This window comes from Phyllostomus hastatus, unplaced genomic scaffold (genome assembly GCF_019186645.2).
Source record: "Phyllostomus hastatus isolate PE091 unplaced genomic scaffold, TTU_PhHast_1.1 phas_scaffold_755, whole genome shotgun sequence".
Taxonomy (NCBI): Eukaryota; Metazoa; Chordata; class Mammalia; order Chiroptera; family Phyllostomidae; genus Phyllostomus; species Phyllostomus hastatus.
In genome coordinates, this window is record NW_025334039.1 from 184624 (window position 1) to 201885 (window position 17262).

General features: G+C 43.9%; 1 protein-coding gene across 15 annotated transcripts in view; it reads left to right on the forward strand.

Annotated features, from left to right (window-relative positions):
• The window catches only part of RBFOX2 (RNA binding fox-1 homolog 2), a 255504-nt gene that overhangs the window by 122344 nt on the left and 115898 nt on the right, over positions 1-17262 (forward strand). Inside the window, exon 1 of one of the 15 annotated variants that reach the window (XM_045826624.1) lies at positions 711-938. The exons of the other annotated variants lie outside the window; for them this stretch is intronic. Within the exon in view, the coding sequence (XP_045682580.1) occupies positions 924-938 (15 nt within the window). The 5' untranslated portion in view covers positions 711-923. Of the gene's footprint in view, positions 1-710; positions 939-17262 lie in introns of those variants that run through there. 15 annotated transcript variants of the gene reach the window in all.

Consider the following 17262-nt stretch of genomic DNA (forward strand, 5'->3'; position numbering starts at 1 on the left):
AGACCCGGGTTGGAAAGCCAGGCTTTGTGTCTTGGCTCTGTCACCATTCCTAGTGAAGAATTGGCACCGTGGAAGGGCTCACAATCCACTTGACTCAAACCTTGTTCTTTCTCCTTGCAGAAGGGAGACTCTTGATCTGAGTGAGGGGAGTAGTAATAAAAAAGGCAAAAACCTATTCCTCTGTGTGTGTATTTATATTTCTGTGTTTTGAAATCTTCTAAGATTCAGCATTATCAGTGGCGAAACTTTATAAAGAATAGTGGTGCAAGGCTGACATTTTGGGGAGGGGGTTGTAGGCCTCGAGCAGCTTCTGTGTTCGTGTCTGGCTTTTGCAAGGGGCTCCAGAAGAACTGGGGCAGAGAGCAAGCTTGGCTCACTCCCCTTGATCTTGGAGGTCAGAGTTTTTTGATTGCTTCATTTATGTTTAAAGAACCCATCTTAAACTAGTTTATCTGTAGCTCTAGAAACTGGTGCTGGTGGTTTATTACTAACCCCACCCATCCCTGCCTTTTGCAATAATCTCTGTGAGTGATGATTGTGTTTCTAGAAGTAAAATGACAGAGAGAGAGAGAGAGAGATTGATTCCCTGAAGGCAAATACAAAGAGAGTGTGCTGTACACTCCAGTGCAGACACACGGGGCTGGGAACTCCCAGAGAGAGAGAGAGAGAGAGAGAGGGGGGGAGAGAGAGAGAGAGAGAGAGAGAGAGGGTGAGAGGGAGGAGAGAGAACAACAGAACAGTCAGCTGCAGAGTAGGGAGGAGGGGGGAGGAGATCAGACGGTTTTTAAACTCCAGTGATTTTTGGGGGGGTTTCTCCCCACCCTGAACCCTAGTCCCCCATTCTGGCACCTTCTTTCCTACTCAAAGTGCCTTTTTGCAGTCCAGGATCAACTGACCGCCTAGTCTGAGCAGCCGGGTCTGACATGATGTACCTCTGGGTGAGTACACAGTGCTGTGGGCGAGGGTTTGCACTTGCTCATATAAGGAGTGGAAAGCTGCGAGGTTCTGCTCTCGCACAAACGGCCCTCACCGCAGAGCACAGGCTGCCACGTCCCCTTTGCTCACAGACGCTAGGGTTTAAAGCCCAGCAGTGATTGTGACATGGTTTGTTTTTTTAAATGTTGTTTATCTGGTTAGACTTAGGCACAAGGGCAAGCTCCTGGCGCGGTGCTATCCTCTGGGCTGGCTGGGCGGTTCGGAGAGGGCCGACTGGGCAGGTGAGACGAGCCGGTCCCCTGAGCAGCTGCCGTCTTCCTGGTTGGTCAGGATCCACCTGTGTTTTTGGGGGGCGCTGACTTTGATAAGCAGACCAGCTCCTTATATACTGAAAGCATGATTCTTAACAAGGAATAAACTTTAATAAGTTTTTATCTAATCATTTTTATTGTCCACAATAGTCTTGTGAAGTAGGTCACTATTTGTTATCAAAATTTTATGAGGGAAGTAATTAAGTCACAAAGAGTAACTTGCTCATAGTTAGAAACCAAGTCTGTAGCAGCTAGAATAGTAATTAATAACCAGACATTTTTAAACATTTTATATTTGCCAAGAGCTTTATATTTTACGTTATTTTAATTTATTGTTAACTATGGCATTGTGCTTTGGAATGGAGGGAAACAACTGGGATTGGAGATGTTTTTCAATTGTGAAATGTGATAACTTTTAGGAGAATGATAGGCAGGGGAAAAAATAAACCCTGCTTTTAGTTTTCCATACGAGAGCATCTATAGTTTCTTGCAAAGATGGCGGTATCCTTTCTTAAGCAGACAGCTGTTGTGTGTTGCTAAGGGAGCCTCCTAGATGTGATGCCCTTGGCTACTAGCCAGCTTTTGAAAGTTTCACTGTGCCCTTTGCCCCTCAGCCTAGATGTCTGGAATTGCAGAAACCTACTTGGCTCAGGCAGGCTAAATTTATAAATACCAGAAGGCCGAATTTTAACTGGGTTTGTGGAGCTTGTTCACAGAGGGTTGGTGGGGGGTGTGTATGTTGGGAGGGGCTTTTCCTGTTCCTCCCTTCGTATTTGAATATTATCTTGAAATGTAACTTCCTCCCCTCTACTGATTTATTTTTGTAGTATTCGTAAGAGGTCAAAGGACTTTTCTGGCACACTTGCATGCTCTAAGTACTTTTGTCTCCCTGTGAACGAGGCATCTGGGTCTGGGGCCCTTGCAGCCTCAGTGGGACTGTCCAGCTCCCTGCTGGCCAGAGCACGGAGGGGGTCCGCTGTCTTCGGGTTTGTTTGGAAGATGACTTACGAAAGAAAGCAAGTTGAATTAATTTCATTTTTACTCACTTATGTTTAATGAAAGTAGACAGTGGCAGTCCTCCTCAGTTATTTTCCTTGTGCTTATATTACAGTTACTTGTAAATTTGTTTCAGTCCCCTTCACTTACTCGCCCTAGAGCAGTCTCCCAGCCAGAGGGCCACATGTTTAACTGAGACACATGTATGCCAAGATAACTCTTCCCCTCAGCCCTCGGAGCAGCCTGGTGGGGCCTAGGGTTCCCCTGGTCACTTGGGCCACGTGTACTCTAGTTTGTTTGCCACTTTGTGCCACGTACATGTTACCATTTTTGGTGTGTGCCGAGACATCTGAACGTTTGGGTAGCACTGTCTAGCAGGTAAAAAATGTGTTAGCTCTTTATTATCTGCACCGTCTAGCCCAGTGCCCCAGACATTTGTTGAACTCAGTGAAAATGTCTAGAAGGAACCAGAGCTGCATTACACCCAGATATAGAGAAGGGACTCTCACACATTAAGTGGGAGGCATTGAGGAGGTGCTGTGGAGAAACTCATGGACCAGGAATAGGAGACCAGAGTTTGTCTAGGCCAGTACCCAGCCATGTGACAACGAGCAGTCATTCAGCTGTTCTGAGCCTCAGTTCCTACATCCATAAGCTAATAGAACCTCTCCTAACTCCGAAATTCTGTGAAGTGAATTTTGTATGGTAGTATGCAGGCCAGAACAACACTCAGTTGTGCAAGAATGTTTGGGTCCTGGAAAACGTGAGCAAGTTGTGGGACATGTATTATTACCTCCATTGCCTGCTTGTTTTGGTACCAGCGGTGAGTTAAAGGTTCTTTTTCCAAGTATTTTAGAAAAAGCACTGAACTACGCTCAGGTGTCAATACCTGTGAGTGGTGTAGACATTTTTAGACCCTGTGGAGCTGAAGAGTAAAAGTTACAGCTCATCCTAGCATTTTAGTTCGTGTAGTTAGGTGCGTGCAGCTCATAATTTGCTTGTGCGGGTCCAGAACTCGGAGCCAGAAGGCTGTCCGGGCTCTGCATGTGTCCCTGTGCCAGGCCTCCCCAGTCTCCTGTTGCATGCCTCACCCCCCTTTTCAGTGGCTTTGGTAGCGTCAGCGGACAGCATGGTACGGCGCAAAGAATGTGGCTCTGAGACACTTTTCTAGATCTAAACCCCACCTTGCCATGTCCAGTTGTGTGGCTTTGAACAAATTATGTAGCCCCTCTGAACTTCAGTTTCTTCATTTATCACATAGGGAAGATAATGCCCGTCACGCAGGGTTATTGTGAGGATCGAAGATAATTCTGAGAAACACACCTACCGGAGTGGGTGGCCCGCGATGCTCAGTCAGTAACTAGTGCAGGCCAGCACTGGGCCCCGGACGTTCGCCGCCCCAGGGCGTTTTCTTAGTGTGAGGGTGTCTTTGAATTCCTGTGAGGAGGACTTCGACAAACACAAATTAGTTTTCTGCGAAACATGGCTCCCTTTAATCAGTATTTTACGTCCTTGTCACCAGAGAAGCCTGATTAAAGTGCTTCCTGGTGGAGAACCTCCCTGTTGCTGTTGTCTAAACTGTGTTTTGGAGGGGGCAGTACTGTGCGGCATTCATTAGGGCATTTATTCTCTCCTCTTCACTGTCCACAGCAGGGAGGGTGGGAGGGGGGAGGGACACACACACACACACGACTCCTGTACTGAGGAACTTACTTATTTGATGATTATATAATTGATACCCAGCAAACGAAATTACAGACCGCTTACTGAAATTCCCGGAAGGCACGTCATGTTCTCCTCGTCTGGGTTGATCTTAGCTAGCCTGGTACCAGGCTCTCTTTCCTTCTATTCTGTATGGATAAACTTCTGGGGTTTTTTTTGAATTGTTTTTTTTTTAATCATCGTTTAATCCTGTCTTCTTAATAAGTCCATTCAGCCAACATTTGATGAATGCCTATAATGGGTAGAAGACTGTGCTACCAGCTGTTATACACACGAAAATGATTTAAGATACCTCACGTCCTCAAGAGTTTATAACACAGTGATAGAGAGTGTATGTACACAGATGATAATGACTTTTCTATGGTGCTATTCAATTAAGAAAGTGCTTTAATATGTTATCTTATTTCCTCCTCGCAGCAGTGCCGAGGGCTGCCATTACCTCTGTTGTATAAATGAGGAGACCCAGAGTGTGTGACAGTTAGTGGGTAACTGGCAGAGCTGGAAATTCATGTCATCTGAAACACCAGACCAAACCTCTGTGGCTCTTACTTCTTTCCACAGTGTCCTCCTCTTTGGGCAGAAGCCAGTGTTTTGTTGTGTTTACTTTAAACCATTTATTGAGTGATAACGTACGTATTAGGCCTATACCTTACTTGGTCTTCAACACACCTGGGGCTTAGCGATTATCTTCATTTTTACAGGTGAGAAAGGAGAAACTTCAGTAATGTGCTATACTCACACGGTCTAGGATTGACAGAGGTAGGATTTAAACCCTGGTCTGTCTGGCCTCAGAGCTTATTACATCACACTTTCTTTCTTTTTTTCTTTTCTGTTCACTGGTGTCAGATTTATCATTGCTACCATTTAGCATGATACAGGCAGAGTAGAGAAGTGAAAATTAAGGTAACCTGAACTGTTTCCATACCTAATAATTACTTCAGACAAGTTACTAAACTATGTACCTTGATTTTCCAGGTTGTAAAAAGGATATGATAGTTCTTAGGAGAACATGAATGAAGTAAATTTAGAAAAATGTATATCAGCCATTTTAGAAATAAAGTAGTAACTGGTGGCTTTATCACAAAACGTGTAAATCATGGACTGTGAGTCAAAAGACTGGATTTTGCCTAATACTGTATTTTGCCGTGTATAAGGCATACTTTTTTGCTCAAATTTTCGAGGGAAAATAAGGATGTGCATTATAGATGGGTAGTCCTAATTCCATTTCCATATAACTATTTTTAATTCTTTTATTTATGCTATGTGTTAAAAGTGTATCCGTTCTTGTGTTTTGTAATTATTTGTTACATAAAATTTCTTGCACCATAATATGTTCAAAAGTAAATGCTAAAATTCCTTTGTAGTACAAAAAACAAGTATCTAAATATAAATAAATAATTGAATTTTTAAAAATTAAAACAAAAGATTTTTTTCCTGAAAGTTTGAGCCAAAAATGTGGGTGCGCAGTATGGTAGTTTTTGGTCTCGGTGGTGCCCTTTGTCGGGTATGACCTTTCTAGCATCGGTTTTCTACTCTTTATGATGGGACTGTTAGTACCTAACAGGTTTCTGAGATTGTGTTCAAGGGTTTTGGGATTCTCCTACTAAGCAAAGTATAAGGGAGTGATAGTAACGACAGCTATTATTTAGGTCACAGCCGGGCTGATCTTTTGATGCTCACTGTTTATCGCTCTATTGCCATTCTAATTGTTCTGCACAGTTAGAGAACTAGGCTTAATGGCAAATTGAGTTATCCCAAAATGTAGGAACAGTTTAGTTCAGATAACATTGGAGGCCAGATACTGTGAGTAGATACTTGGCAGTGAAAAGCCATTAAAAGATTTTAAGTAAGATTGGAGTAGGCTGAAGTGGAGTTTATAATTAGATTTGTTTTTTAAAATGCTATCTACACAGATTAGAGGCGGGTAAGAATGCAGAGAGTAGTTAGGTGACTGTTGGGTAACAGTCTAAGTGACAGAGAATGAAAATGACAACACGCGCTAGAGAGAACTAGAACTGTGTGACAGATCTTCATAGAAAGTGGCAGGACATGTCCGTGATTTGGAAGAGGAGAGAGATTCAGAAGGTACAACTGACGAGGTGTTGCCATGATCTGGAGGGGGACAGGGGTTGTGTGCGTGTGTGCGTGCGTGCGTTCGTGGGAATAAAGATGAAGGGGTCTTGAGTTTGATTTTGGATTCAGGTTTTTGGGGGGTACCTTGGAGATATTAAGGGGAAATACTGTTTAGATAGTTGGCTACCTAGGTCTGGAAACATAAGGAAAGATAGAGGCTTCAGCTATAAATTTGCAAGACATATGCAGGCAATAGTAACTGAAGCTGTAGGCAGGCATGATCATGGCTTGAGAGGAGAATGGCCTGTAGGGAGAAAATGTGGAGCAAGAAGAGAGGTTAGTGCCTGGTGGAGGAGTTGAGCCCTCAAAGGCGGCAGGGAACACGGTCCCAGAGAACTTGTTCTTCAGGAGGAAAACTAGGACACTAGGAAATTAAGATAAAAGAGTGGCAGGAAGAGAGATGTGAAATACGGGTTTTAGCAACACAGAGGTCACTGATGACCTTGGCGAGGGTTGTTTCTGTGGACTGAGGAGGTCAGAAGCCCCAGAGTGCAGTTGGCGGGGAGGCAAGGAAGTGGAGAGATTGAATCAGTGGGTATGAACAGTTGTTGGAAACGTCTGACTCCAGAGGAATGTGGAGAGTGGCTGGAAGAGTATGAGGAGGAGTAGAGACAAATTTATTTGCTTTATTTTAAATAAAAGATTTGATCATGTTTCAGAGCTAATAGAATAAATTCATCTGAGAAGAAGTAGTCTATATAAGAGAAGGGATAATTGCTCTTACACTGTGAGAAAGTAGGATTGGTTCTAAGAGTAAAGGGAACTCTCCCATTCAACAGGAAGCAAAGCAGAGAGAGGACAGACGAGCTGACAGCATTTAGGATTCAAAAGTTGGGGACAAGCAGGGTGGGTGAGGTGTAGAAAGGGTCATTGGTTGGCAAAAAAGGACCCATATTTTTTGGACTATGTACCTTTTTACCACATCTTTTGCTTCAAAAAATTTTTTTTTCCTATTTTCCTCCTCTAAAACCTAGGTGTGTCTATTTTTTGGACCACGAGATGCAGCTAGGTTTTAGAGAAGGAAACTAGGAAAAATATTTCCTATGTATATACCATATATATACATACGGTATATATGTTTGGGAACCATATATAATTCCATGTGGCTTGTACATGTGGGACGAGTGGAATAGTGGTGGATAAAGATTTAAAATTCAGAGGCCACATTATTTGAACAGTTTAAGGTGTTTATTTATTCAAGTAAGGAGGCATAGATAGATTTTTAAGCAAGATCAGATATAATCAGATTTATATATTAGAAAGATAACAAGAGGCTTCTATTATTGCAGAATTTATATTTATAGTTTGGGTGAAGCTGGTTTGATGCATATTTTAAAAGCTCAAAAAACAGTAAGGGGCTAAACAACTCATTATGTTATATGAAATTCAAACAGCACACTTATTGATGACTACTGTGTGTTGATCACTTCCTAAGGGGTTGGGAAAGACCATGAGTAAGACAGAGTTCTTTCCCATAGTTTGTATTTTTCTAACTGGAAAAAGAAAACTGTAAGCACCTAAGCGAACAGGACACTTTCAGGAACTAATAAGTGCTGTAGAGAAGACAGGGTAGATGAACCTGAGTGCTCTGGCTGGGGTGAAAAAGGCCTGAATGACAAGAAACACCATCTTGTCAAAACAGGGAAGGAAAGCATTCCAGACCGGAGGAGTAACAAATACAGTCTTCAGATGGGAACACATTGGGGATATTCAAAAAGAGGGGTGGTGTGGTTGGAGTGCAGAGAATAGAAAATAAGACTGGAGATGCAATGAGAGCCAGACCATTCCCTGTGGTAGCAATTTGAGTTTTGTTCTAGTTAAAATGGGAAGGTTTGGGGAGATTTAAGCAAGAGAGTGATACTCTTTAGGAAAGGTAGGAATAGCTCCCTTGCTCCCGGTCAGGAAGCTACTACTGTATCTGAGCAAGAGGCGGTGGCCTGGACTGTGGAGGGCAGTTGGGTGGGGCTGAAGAGGGCGTGCATGTGCGGTGAGGTGGAAGAGGGCCTGGGTTATTCAGCCTTTGGCTTGAGGAATTAGAGAGGAGGGGCCGTCTCCTTACAGCAGAACAGAGAGTGCAGAGAAAACAGTGTTTGCGGTGTGGACTTGTTAAAGTTCGAAACCTCTCCAGGTGGAGAAGCTCAGTGACCATTTGATACAAGTCAAGTTTGGAAGAGAGATGTGAGTGAGGGTGTAAGGCTGAGATGCGTCAGCACATGTTTAAAGCCTGGGGAGGAAATGTGACAAGAGAATAGGGCTGGGGCATTTCAGTGGGGTCTGGAGAATACTTGGAATTGGGTAGGGTAGGAGGGGAGCGGGACAAGTGTGTGATATCAGAGACTGGAGAAGAACGTGCTGGGTTTGCGTAATTGAAGACCAAGTAATGGGCCATTGGCTTCGGGAGGATGTTGGTCACTGGTGAACTTGTTAAAAGCCATTTCACTTGGAATGATGGGGATAAATAGCCAGTCAGAATGGCTTGAGTTGTTAATTGGTAGGTGAGGATGAGACAGTGAATATTGTTTAGTTGTGGAGTGGAGCGAAGGATTGGGGTAGTAACTGGATGGGTATGTGGGTTCAAGGGAGGATTTTTAAAACTTAGGTGGTGTTTAGGCGAGTTTTATTTCAGCAGGAAAGATCCAGTAGAGGGGAAGAAATCGAGGATTCTGAAAAGGAGGAGACTAATCGGTGGAGCAAAGTGTGTTATATCCAGCACACAGAAGAGGGATTGGCCTTAGATAGGGCCGGAAGCACTTCTTTGCCTTTTAATAGGAAGGAGGGCATAGTGGGGTCAGAGCCAGATAGGCTGGCGGCATTGGCTGTAGGCAGAACAATGAGTCTTCTGATTCTGTCTGCTTTCTTTGTGTCATACAGATGAACAAAGCTGACACTGGGCGGGTAGGGAGGAGAGAAGGAAGCTTGCGCATCTGAGGAGAGAGGACAGGTGTGAAGTAGGGGTCATCTCAGAAAATGGGAGTGAGCTTACTAGGGAGATGGAATGAGCTTAAGATCCGTGCTTATAAGCTTGATGTGAGTGGCATGGCAAGTCAGTTAAGTGATTTTTATCTAGCAGTCTTCTGTTTAGATGCAAGACAGGAAGGAGTAAGTAGATAGTTGGATTTAGCCAGGAACTGAGGTTTTTCCAAATAAGTTAGACTAAGAGAAAAGGGGACAAGGGAAACAAGATGTTTGAAAAGGACTATGAGCAGTGGTGTCCAGCCTTTTGGCATCTCTGCGCTGCACTGGAAGAAGAGGAGTTGTATGGGCCACACATTAAATACACGGTGACATGTAGTCACGAAAAAAATCTCATAATGTTTTAAATAAATTTAGGATTTTGTGTGGGGCAGCACTCACAGCCAGCCGGGGCTGCATGCAGCACACGCCTGAGAGTGTTTTACCCTGGAATCTAAGCTGGCTGAGGAGGGAAGTCAGAACATGAGGAGGACTGAAAACGTGGTAGGATCGGCTTGTAGACTGTTGGAGAAATGCTGGCATGAAGACTACTAGAGCAAGCCAACTCGATGATGTGAGAGCAGAATGCTTGAAATGCTCCACATTTTTGGAGACGGCGTGGTTATTGGTGATGACACACCGGGGTAAGATGCTAGAAGGGCGGTTCAGGTGAAGTGCTAAAAAATATAGTTGGTGCTGAAGATGCTAAAACGACAACAACTTCAGATAAGTCATCTGGTGGATGTTGAAGTCATCAAGAATGAGAAGGCTCATGAGGGCGATGAAGACAGGGAGCCCTGTCCTCAGACTTGAGCAGGGCAGCAGGTGAAACCTGTTTCAAAGGACGTAAAGTTTAGGTGGCGTGAAGAGAAGTGGTTTGGAAGTGGTGTTGGAAAACAGGGCGGATACTTGTAAGGTCCGACACTCAATGTTAAGGGGGAAGGAGGAGGATGCTTGCCCCTGCTGAGGTGTGTGACGGGCGGGAGTAAAGCTTTCACTGCAGAAGATGCAGTATTCTCAGGGCCAGCCAGGTTTGCTTGAGAACAAAAAGGTGAGGGGCACATCTCAGGGGAGAGAGTCAGTGTATGGAAGAGCTTGCTTTGGGATCGCTCATGGCTCCTGGGGCTCAGGAGGGCAAGGGAGAGCGGGAGAGGGGATCCGACCAGTGGGTGCGCAGAGCTGCAGGGGGTGAGCCATCTGGAAGGGGGGACGGACTCCTGATGCTGATTGAGGTGAATGAGGATGTAAGCCAGGATGGAGTCGTTCCGAAAGTCCCGTGGAAAAACAGGGTCATTAGTTAAACCTTTAAGCCAGAGCTTCTCAAACTTCACACTGTCTCTCAGAATGCACAGATTACAAGCCCCACCTCCAGAGTTTTAGATCCATCAGATCTGGGTGGACCTGGGTACTTACATCTCTAATAAATGCCCAGGTGATGCTGATGCTGCTGGTCCAGAGACCACTCTTCAGAAACCACTGGTCCGGAGAGACTAGTGCGGCTAGGGCGGCGGCTATGGTGACCTGTAGCTCAAGGTGACATGTGGCCTGGGTGACGGTCAGAGGTTTCCTCCGGACATCTGTGTCTGGCATCTTTCTGACTTTGGCAGTTTAAGGAGGAAGTGAGTATACAACCATTTCTTTTGAGATATAACAAAAATTCAGTTTGATTATCATCAAACATTATTGAATACTTAATTTTATGCAGCGTGATTAGGATACCAAGAGTTGTAACATTTTTTTCCCTTTTTCCTCAAGAATAATGGGGTGAAAGGGCAGACACAGAAGTTAAGTAGATGAAAAACAATGCACCGTAGGAAAGACTACATGCCAATCAGCAGGTAGTAAAGTTCTTAACAGGGGTTCAGAAAAAGGGGCACTCGCTGAAGATAGGATTGGCTGGGGAAGATCTCTTGTAGGAGGTATAATTTAAGCTAGATTCTGGCAGGATTAAAGGCAGACAAGCCAGATAGACAGCGGGCATAAGCAAAAGGTGTGGTGTCAAGAATAAACATGAAACTTGACTACTCAAGAGTCCCATTGCTTTCATCTTGGCCCAAGCCACCATTATCTCTTGCCTGTATTATTATAATAATTTTCTAACTAGCTTCTCTGCTTCTGTTCTTCGTCCGCAACCCCCTCCCCAAAGTCTGTCCTCAACACAGCAGCCGGAGGGCTCCTTTTAAATGTCACATTACATCGCTCCTTAGTCCAAAACTCTCCAGGGGCTTCATACACTACTCACAGTAAAAATCAAATGCCCTCTCCTGGCCTGTAAGGTCCTCTATGAATTACTTCCCTGGCTAAGTCTTTGAGCTCATATTCTGCTGCACTCCCAGCCATTCTGTGAACATGTCAGACACACCCTTGCCTCGGGGCCCTAGCACGTGCCTGTACTGTCCTGCTCTTTCTCCACATACCTCTGCTCAGGTGTCGTGTTATCACGAGCACCCGATGCAGGCGGTAATTTCCTGCCCCTTTGCGCAGCATTTTCCATCCCCTTCCCCATCTTTACTTTTCCATAGCAGCCACCACCATCGGACCTGGTGTGTGTTCGTGTGTCTCATGTCGTTCCCCTTCAACTGGAACATAAGCTCTGTGAAGGCGCTGGCGTATCCTCTGCGCCTAGAAAGGTGCTTGGCACGTAGCGGGCACTGGTTGGGCATTTGCGGGGTGAGCAGAAGGAAGGCGGGAAACTCTGGGGAATGTAAAGAGGCCCGTCTCACTGGAAGAGAGAGGGATGGAAGCTCAGTGGTTTGGTGGATAAACTGGAAGACATTGAATGCCGGGTTATTATTTCGTAGAAAATAGGAATTCAGTTCTTAGCATGCCGATATTTAACCTCCTTGAAGTGTAGTGCTTTGTAATTGGGTCCCGTGGATGGGATGGTTCAGGGAGGGACTAGAAGCAGCGATAGCAGGTGCTCTTGTGGTTGTTCAGGTATGTGGTTCAAGGGCCTTGGGATATCAGGGTTGGGAAGTGGGTACAGTTTTCGAGTGGAGTTGAAAGCCTTCATGAATGCGAAAAGATGATAAGGTCCCAGTTGTACCAGAAAGCTGCCTTATTTTGGTATGACTGTTTTAATACGGTGTGTTTTAATAGGACATTTAACCGTAACCAAGTATAATTTTCATGTTTCAAACCAGAATATGGAATTTCTTTGTTTGGAAAATTTACAAATTAGGGAATAAATTTGTACCCAATTAAGCAAATACTCACTTTTGTGGACTGTAAATTGTACATTTGGGAGAGGTTGAAAACCAGCGCAGTCAAAGCACACACGTCGGTGAAGGGCGAGGACACGGGGCGGGCTACTTGGTGTCCTCGTGTACAGTCCAGAGTGGACATTTAGTAGACGTCTGCTGATGATCAAAATGAATCACTTAGAAACTGCCGTCCCCCAAAGAAACGATCATAGACTTACTTCCTCCTTAAGTGCCGAAGTTGAAGAGGTGCCTGATCCAGCCGTCCTGAGGGAGCCTCTGCCCAGCGCCCAGGCCTTCCGTCCCTCCCTGCAGTGAGTCAAGGAGATGTTGGGAGGCACAGGCTCCCGCACTACTGCCCTTTTCCCTCCTTCGCTCCGGAAATACGTGCTGCCTTTAAAACTTGGGATTTGGTTTTAAGCATTGCCTTCTTGTCTGTAGTTAACCTCTTCCTCTGAACGTGAGCTTGCTGCTCCTCTTCATAAATGCTTTTTTGTATCCTTCAGTTATGAAATGAGATAACATACAGTACTTTTAATAAAAGGCTGGCATAGAACAGGCACTCCACAAATTCTGGTTGAAAGGTTAATTAAGGAACTGTATGTAGCGAAGTGTCCAAATAAAATACCCCAGTATTTTGCTTCCACTTAAATCTGTAGGTTCTGTACTATCTTATTTGTGTAGTAACTCGTATGTTGTGTTTCTTTCTTATTTGAATCTAGACCATTAAATTAGAGGTAAAATAAATCAAAGTCTCCTTTTTATTTTTTTTATATAACTGTCAAATTATTTTTCCTGAGTGTGAGATGAACCTTTTAATTGTTGGCTATTTTGGCCAGATTGCCATATTTTTGAAGATCAGAAATAACTCGCCAGGGGCTTCACTGTGTATTATTACTTTGTCTGCGGTTGCAGTTCTGTTCGCTGCCCAGTCACGAACAAGTCGCAAGGTCTCTGCGCCGTGCGTCTCGTCTGTGGGATGGGGGCAATGTTTCTGCTCAGCCACACTGCCGAATGTACTCCTCAGATTAACTTCTAAATAAAAAGATTCTTAATCGTTTTTTTATTCTGTTTATTGTGCTTATAGTTGCCAATTAGATAAAAAATAACAGTGTAATATTTTTTGCCAAGATTAGTTTGAAAGTCTCACTAAACATTCCCATTTAAAAACAGATGGCAGTGTGGGCAGGAGACATGGTTAGGGGATAGCAGTTGCTATTGCGTGTGTGTTCCCCTCTGCTACATTCATTAATTTTAGATGATTATTTTTATCCTTTTGTTTTCTTGTTTAATTTTATTAAATTAAATTTATCAAAAATAAGCTTCCTCTACTTATTGAAAGTCAAAGTTGTGTTTTTGCATGTTGCTCTATACCACGTTGCTGTAGTACTAGATGTTTGCAGATTTCGTCCTATACCAGAGAAATTTTCAAGATTGTTAAAAAGCAATTGGAATCGGAAAGGAGAAGGAACAGAGATTCCTGGGCACCGCCCATGTACGAGGCACTGGGTCCGGTCCTGTCACAACTGTTACTTTATTGCTGGAAGTGATGTTACAACGTGGAAGCAGGAGTCAAGCCTGTAGTCTTGCTTCAGCCAGCGCTCACAGCCAGTATTCTGTTACGCCTGCCACTGGTCTGTGACGGACAGCCTCTGAGATGGCCCCCAGTGGCCCCCATTCCTGGCGTGCACGCTCTTGTGCAGTCTCTCGCCTGTGAGTGTACTCACTCTGAAGTAGCAGAATAATGGTAAAAGTGATGGGATGTCACGCCCAAGGTTTGGTTACAAAGAGATTGTGGCTTTCATCTTAGGTGCTTGCGCTCTCTAACCCTCTGAAGATTTTGGTGCCAGAAGTGAGTTGCTTCTGTAGCAAAAATCTGAAATGTGGGAGTGACTTTGGAACTGGGCAGTGGACTTTGAGGAGAGTCTTAGCGAAAGAGTACCTGGAACACGTCGTTGGTAAAATTTGGAACTTTGAAGAGATTGCCATAAGGCCTTAAAGAAAAGGACACGGGAAGAAAGGGCAGAGTTGAGCAGAGCTGTTGTTTGTAGTCACCGAAGCAGAAGGTGCGTCTAATGCACCAGGGGATCTAGCTACGTAAATCTCCAAGCAAAACGTGGAAGGTGCCATTTTGCTGCTTATAGTGATGCTTCTTATAGTGAGGTGTGAGAATCGATTCACAAATTGAGCAAGGGACTGTTAAACAAAAAAGCAGCCAGGACTTGATGATTTTGAAAATGCTCGGCCTTTCTGCCTGGCAAATGATGATGATATTAAGACATGGGTCCTTTGCGAAGATCAGTTCAGGAGTTCAGGGCACGGCCAGGAAAAGGACAGTCCAAAGGTGAATCCGGGGGTGTGGCTGTACAACCTCTTGTTAAGAATCGGAGGTGGTACCTTAGAAGTCACACAGAGAAGTGGACAAGGGCAGTGCTTCCTGTTTTGCTTTCCTTCTTGTATCCTCTTTCTTCTGTTGTATGAGTCCATGCTAGTTCTGAATCTTTTCCAGTGAATTTTTTTCCTACCTGTGTGAGGCATTATTAATTTGCAATCTTATAATTGGAGCTTTTCCCGCTAAATGAAGCCATGCACTGTGCGGACGTCGGCCATACTGGAGGAAACGGACACAAGCTCTCCTGCAGCCCTCTTCCAAGTCTTTCCGAGTCTAACTCCATCAGCTGTCTGCCCGCCCTCCTTTACCCTCGTTAATAGTACAGGATCACTTCAGGTGTATTCTTTTTTTAAATGGGGTTTTTGAATTTGTTAATAGTTGAGAAAACACTGAGCTGAGAAGAGCATTAACAGTTTTTCTTAGGACTGAAAGAAGCATTGAATCTCTTTGAAATCTAAATAATGGGCTCTGAATTTCTCTTCCTTTTCTATCGGTGGACATGGAGATCCATTAAAACTCAACCCTGTTCTTCCTCACAGCGCAAACCACAGTGGTGTTTTGCTGGGCAGTACTCACAGCGGTCCCAGACTTGATCTGGAGCTGTCACGGTTCCGCGTGCGCCCGCCCGCCCGGGGCTGCAGGTTCTGTGCCTGCGCTGCTGTGGCCCTCTGCCTCGCTCCTGCTGCTTTTGCCGCCCTCCACCCGTGCGGGTCTGAACCTTCCGAATAAGTGACATCTCACTGACACACTCTCCAAAGTGTCATCCCTTGTTTTCCTGCTTTTGGATGCATGTATACCTGAAAAGGAAACTTTCTTTGCATGGAATTTAATTACTTATGAGCTATAGTGCATCAACTTGGAACACACGTGTTTTGTAAATTCTGATTCCAGATTCCAAATATATCTGTTATAGGTGCCCACCTTTTATACCTCTGATTCTCTTTGCACTTACATAGTCTAAACACAGTATATAAAGGATTTTTTAAATTTTTGACAATATATAATTTTGTTGAAGAGAGGGTGAATGTCTTTGCTCCATAATTATAAAATGTTTTTACTTTTAGATTTATAAACAGTTTGGAGTGATCAAAGAATTTTTTTTCATTTCTATTTCATCTGTTTCTTTCCAGTTACTTTAAAAAAAGATTTTATTTCTTTATTTTTAGAGAGAGGGGACGAGAGGGAGAAAGAGAGAGAGAAACAGCAATGTGTGAGAGATACAGCAATTAGTTGCCTCTCGCATGCCTCCACCTGAAGACCTGGCCCGTGTCCTGACCCAGGCCTGTGCCCTGACAGCAGTCCAATGGGCAGCCCTTCGGTTTGCTGGCCAGCACTCAGCCCACTGAGCCGCACCAGCCAGGGCCCCCGTTACCTTTATCTGTATCCACCTACTTTCAGCCCGGAACCACTTACAAACTGTACATTTTGTCGCATTCTAAGAGGTGAAAGAATACCATCACATGTCGTTTCAGCAAAACTGGATAGTCTCGGTTTTTGTTGCAGAATACTCATGAAGAAATTCTTTCTGTTGAACTGAGGGAGGTATAGTTCTTTTTAGTTCTTAAAAATACATGTTCAATATTGATTTTTTACTTTGGTCAAGATTATATCTTGGTTAGGATATAATCCTATATCTGCCCTCCACCCTAGTTAGGATATAATCGTCTAAAGAAGTCTCCAAATTTCACTTACATACCAAATTTCACCATCATCTTTAGAGTTCAGAGTACTGCTATCCATGTTTGTATTCATGTAATGGTTGTGAAACATATTTCTGTGTTAGTTTTTCTTTTCTTTGTAATTATGGGTGGGAAGTGAAAAACTGAATTCTCAACTGAACTCAGTGAAAACTAAGCAAACTAGAGAGATGGTGTCTCCAGTGTTCTTTAGTGCCTCCTGAAAGGTGACCCGGTACTTTGTACAATGCAGTGAGAAAAGTGAAGGGTGATGTGTTAGTGATGATTTATTTCACTTTTGCATCCTTCTTCTGAGTATGTCATTTGTTATGCTATCTTTGGAGCCATTCTTAAAAGGTGGTTAGGAATAATTAATGAACAAAGGTTGGTGAATATCAGAATGTTTCAAGTTACAGGAAAAATAAGATCCCTAAAAATCTCATAATGTACCTTAAATTATTATAAAAGGGTCCAAGGAACCCATATGCTAATTGCAAGAGAGAATGAATTTATTATTCTCTCAAAGTAACTTCTAAAGAAATGCTGCTAAGAAAGAGTAAGTCATAAAATACAAATCCTTACTTACAGAAATACTCAAGAAAGACAAGTCAGACCCAGAGGACACTCTGCAGGTATACCAAGCAGTCGACACCATCTGCATGTTAGTGACCCTCAAATATGTAACTACAGGCCCGCACGCTCCCTGGAAGTTTACACCCAGCTGCCTGATGGACATTTCCACGTGTAGTGGTTACTTTATACCCCTCCAAGCCGAACTGGTCTTCACTCCCAAACCTGTGGGGAAACCTACAGTTTCCCCTTCTCAGGTAATGACATCTTTCTGTTGCTTGGACCAGAAAAAAATTGGTGTCATCCCGGATTCTCCTTTCTTCCTCATTCCAGTCTTACAAATCAGCAAATCCGTTACGCTCTGCCTTCAGAAA